The sequence below is a fragment of the Empidonax traillii genome, unplaced genomic scaffold (genome assembly GCF_003031625.1).
Source record: "Empidonax traillii isolate 1590-97213 ecotype Southwest subspecies unplaced genomic scaffold, ASM303162v1 scaffold1214:size307055, whole genome shotgun sequence".
Lineage (NCBI taxonomy): Eukaryota > Metazoa > Chordata > Aves > Passeriformes > Tyrannidae > Empidonax > Empidonax traillii.
In genome coordinates, this window is record NW_020956407.1 from 299,141 (window position 1) to 303,174 (window position 4,034).

General features: G+C 59.2%; 1 protein-coding gene across 1 annotated transcript in view; it reads right to left on the reverse strand.

The window, feature by feature from the left end:
* Positions 1-3,825, reverse strand: part of LOC114069210 — a gene marked incomplete at its 5' end in the record, with an annotated part of 5,265 nt that extends 1,440 nt beyond the window's left edge. Inside the window, 8 exons of the mRNA XM_027905841.1 lie at positions 473-580; positions 686-1,914; positions 2,254-2,372; positions 2,459-2,533; positions 3,031-3,102; positions 3,219-3,299; positions 3,463-3,534; positions 3,754-3,825. Of these exons, the coding sequence (XP_027761642.1) occupies positions 473-580; positions 686-1,914; positions 2,254-2,372; positions 2,459-2,533; positions 3,031-3,102; positions 3,219-3,299; positions 3,463-3,534; positions 3,754-3,825 (1,828 nt within the window). The remainder of the gene's footprint in view (positions 1-472; positions 581-685; positions 1,915-2,253; positions 2,373-2,458; positions 2,534-3,030; positions 3,103-3,218; positions 3,300-3,462; positions 3,535-3,753) is intronic.
* Positions 3,826-4,034: the final 209 nt, after the last annotated feature.

The following is a 4,034-nucleotide window of genomic DNA, read 5'->3' on the forward strand; positions in this document are numbered from 1 at the left end:
AGCAGTGAGCCTGGGGAAGGAGAGACACTTGGAACATCCCACTTGGCTTGTGTTGCTCTGCAGAGCAAGGGAGGCCAAAAGGGTCTTCCTCCTACCCAGCCCGCTCTGTACATGGGCAAGTGTGTGAAAACAGCCACCTTTTCAGAGAGCCCTGCCCTCCCCGTTTCCTGCTTTTCCCTGCCTCTGGAATGACCTAGGCTGCCAGGGCTCTCCTGCTAGCACTGCTGCAAGGCTGAAGGCAGGAGAGCAAAGCAGAGCTGGGCACAGTGGGCACAGAGGGCAGGACAAGCCCCCTCCCAGCGGGCAGAACCCTGCTGAGCTGGGGCATGTGGAGCTGCCACAAGCTCCAGGGGTGCACAAACATCTCCGGGGCTGCCCCGCAGAGCACAGGCATCCCCATCCACCCAGGGCTCAGCTGGGCACTGCAGCCACAAGGCCTGACTGACAGCTGGCAAAGGAGGTTCTGGCTCACCTGCATTAGATATAACACCATCAAGATGAGCACGAAGACGATGGAAAAGATCATGATGAAGACAAACACCAATATTCCGGTGACTCGGGGGTGGTTGAGCCCTGCATTCTGCTGGGAGAAAAGGAGAGCAAATGAGGAGGGGAGAGAGGCTCGCTCCTCTGACTGCCCCTTGCCCAGGGGGGCACAGGCAGCAGTGCCCAGGAACTCTCCTACCTTTCCTGCAGGCTCCTTGCCCGTCTGCAAGGCTGGGGGCAGACACTGCTGTGTGAGAGACTCCTGCCTCAGGTTGAGCCTCTTTGCCAGCAGCCCAGTCTTGGAGAGCATCCTTGCACAGGGCAGCTGCAGGCCGGGCCGGCTGCACTCCGCGCTCAGGGCTCCTGTCATGCGGGCGATGAACGTCTGCAGGGCCTCATTTGGTGCCCGCCAGTGCAGGTGATGCTCAGCCCTGGCCTCTGCCAGCTCTGCTGGAGCTGGAGCACGGCCTGGGCTGTGGGAGCCTCCTGCCTCCTGGGGAAGCCTGGCCCTTGGCTCTGCTGGTTTCCAGTACTGCCCCAGAGAGGAGCGCTCTTCTTCAGCGCTCTCCTCAGGGTGGCTCTTGAGCCACAGGTCAAAGAAATTCTCCGGCTCTCTGTCCAGACCTTGGCTTTCTCTTGGCCTGGGCTCTTCCTCGCCCCTCACATTGCCAGGCCCCTGGTAGAAAAGGGGGTTGTGTCGCAGCTGAGAGCTGGTGTCCCTCTGCCTGCGCTGGTACACGCGGACAGAGCTCCTTCGGGGACCTGCTGCCTCCTTTGCCCCCTGATGCCTGAAGGCAGTGCTGTTATCGGGGCTGTTTGAGCCACCAGCTATATCCCAGAGGTTTAAGATGGGCAAGTTCAAGCCTGACTCGAGCTGCATTTCCTCTGGGTGGTTTGAGCCACCATCTACATCCCAGAGGTTTAAGACTGGCCAGTTCAAGCCTGATTCGAGCTGCTTTTGCTCCCAGCCTGGGGTTTTCTTTTCCTCCACTACTGGGAACTTCTGCACGTTGTGCCTGGCGGGCGGTGGCTGCTGTGGGATGGCCTTTGCCACGGCCAGGGGTCTTTGAGCATCAGGCTGCTGGCTCTGGAGCTCAGGCACCAGTCGCTCTTCCAAGACAGACGGGTTGCTCCTCAGGGCTCCGGTCCCGCCCATCTTCTGAGCGTCCTGCAGCATCACCAGCAGCTCATTGATGGCTTTGCTGTCCTGGCTGGAGAGGTGTGCAGAGGAATGCCAGTCTGATTGGGGATCTCCCTGGCTGCTGAGATCCCCGTCGGTGCTGTCCTGCTCCCCAGACACTGCAAATGTTACTGATCCGTGTTGTGCTGGGGAAACCTCCTTGGCTGTGAGGTACAACACCGAGCTGCTTCTGAGCTGTCCAGACTGGGCTGCTGCCATTAGTTCTGCCTGTGTCTGGCCCAGAGAACCTGTGGCACAACATCAGGGGAGCAGATCAGCCACTCAGCATCCCCAGCAGCGTTCTGCCCAAACACAGCGGCACAGGTTCCCCCAGGCAGCAGGCACACAGGTGGAGCACAGTCCCAGGCCTGCCAGGCCTCACCTGGGCTGCCTGCACGGGCCTTTGGGCTCCCTGAAAGGCCTCCCAGGGATGAAGTTCCTCGAGAGAGGCCCCCCAGGTTTAGTGTCCCTGGGACAGGCCAGGAGCCGCCAGGCTGGACCAATGCCATGGAGGGGGTCAACGCTGCCTGTGAACCTCCCAAAAGGGGTGAGGGCTGAGGTGCAGTCCCCACGGTCAGGACACCTACCACACTGGGCAGTGCTGGTGCTGCACAGGTTCTCACAGAGGAACTGGATGGTCCTGCACGGGGTCTCGATGGCGCCACGCTCCTTGCAGAGGCAGCAGGACACGGCACGGGGCACTTTGCTAAAGACAAGAGACGATTGCTGGAGAACCTGCCATCCCAATCCAGGACTGCCAGTCCCAGCCGGGACTCAGCACCACCGACTCACAGTGTCTCCAGGTGGGATGTTGTCTGCAGGAACAGGAGCAGCGTCTCTGCAGACACTTGCGTTGCACTCAGGTCCCTGCAAGGATGGGAAAGACCACCCTAAATTCTCAGGAGACATGGCCAGAACTCTGCTCCCAGAACAAGCCCGGGTCCCTGATGATGCTGGTGGTGTTGGCAGAGGGATCCACTTGTTCCCAATCCAACAGAAATGCTTCCAAATCCCACCATGGCCCTGCTTGACCTGCTCCTCCCCATGGGCTCAGAATCAGAAGGGGACCCTGCAGGTCTCCTGGGACCCCGCCGGCCATTCCAAGGCTCGAGACCTGCTCAGCCTCTGGCCCTTTCAAGCTTGTATCCCAACTCCTTGGGTCTTTGCAGCTGGAGACACAGCAGAACTGCTTGGCCTTTGCCTTGCAGTTCTGCTGCTGCTGCTGCTGGGGATATTTTGGCCTCCAGCAGAAAGGGGCTGGGTGAAGAGGGAGATTTGCTCCTGGATCTCTGCTGTGCTGAGAACAGGGCACTGCAGAGAGACAGAGTGCTGGACCAGCCTGGTCCAAACGAGCCAGTGCTTACAGATAGTTGACTGAAGGCAGCTTGAAGAATGCTATGTCAGCAATCACAGCCAGGGGGTTCTGGCTCAGGATCCTGCAAAAACCACAGAGGGCTGTGAGGGGGGTTGGGAAGGACGAGAGCTGGTGGGGCAAAGCTGCTCTGCCCCACTGCCCCTGCTCCCATCTGCCTTTCCACCTTGTGCCACTTACAGCTCCTGCAGAAACTGCATCCCATGCCAGGCCTCGAAAGCGCCACTGGGGATCTGGGTGAGCTGATTCCCAGACAGGTTTCTGGGGACAGACAAGATCACAGAAATGAAGCCTTTCCCTTTGTCTCCCAGCAGGGGAAAGTGTCACTGTTTGAGAAAAGGATCCTGTTCTTCTGAACACAGAAAGGGTCATCAGTGCAAGAAGCCTTCCTTCCAAACACCAGGAGGAAACTCTTCCTACTCACAGATGTTCCAGAAAAGGCAGTGGCTCAAAGGCACGTTCCTCAATGGACTTGATGGCATTGCCAGACAAATCCCTGTTGCAATTCAAACACAAAATGTCACTTGCATTGCAACTGGGGTTTTTCCTCCCCTTTGGCACTGGCAGCATCCGTGTTCCCCAGCTCTGATGTGGCCTGAGCTTGCAGGGCTGTGGAACCCGGGATGAGCCCCCAGCCCCAGGAGGGATAAAGCCCCTTGGCTGAGCAGCAGGGTGGGGCCCACGGGAGGGGGAGGCAGCAGCCCCCTGTGCTTACAGGTGCTTCAGCAGGTACAGCCCTTCCAGGGAATGGCTCTTCACTGCCCGCAGCTTGTTGTCCTTGAGGATTCTGGAATGACACAAACAGCCTTGGTTGCACCAGCTGCTGGCCAGGGGCAACTGGAGTGCTTGTGGACAGGTATCCCACAGCAGCTGTGCTGGAACATCCCTTTGGGGCACTGCAGGGATTGTCCCCACTCATGGCCGCAGCAGGCACCTGCTCCTGGCCAGCTCGGCTCAGCCCAGCTCGGAATTGTCCAGGAAATGGGTTCTGGGGGT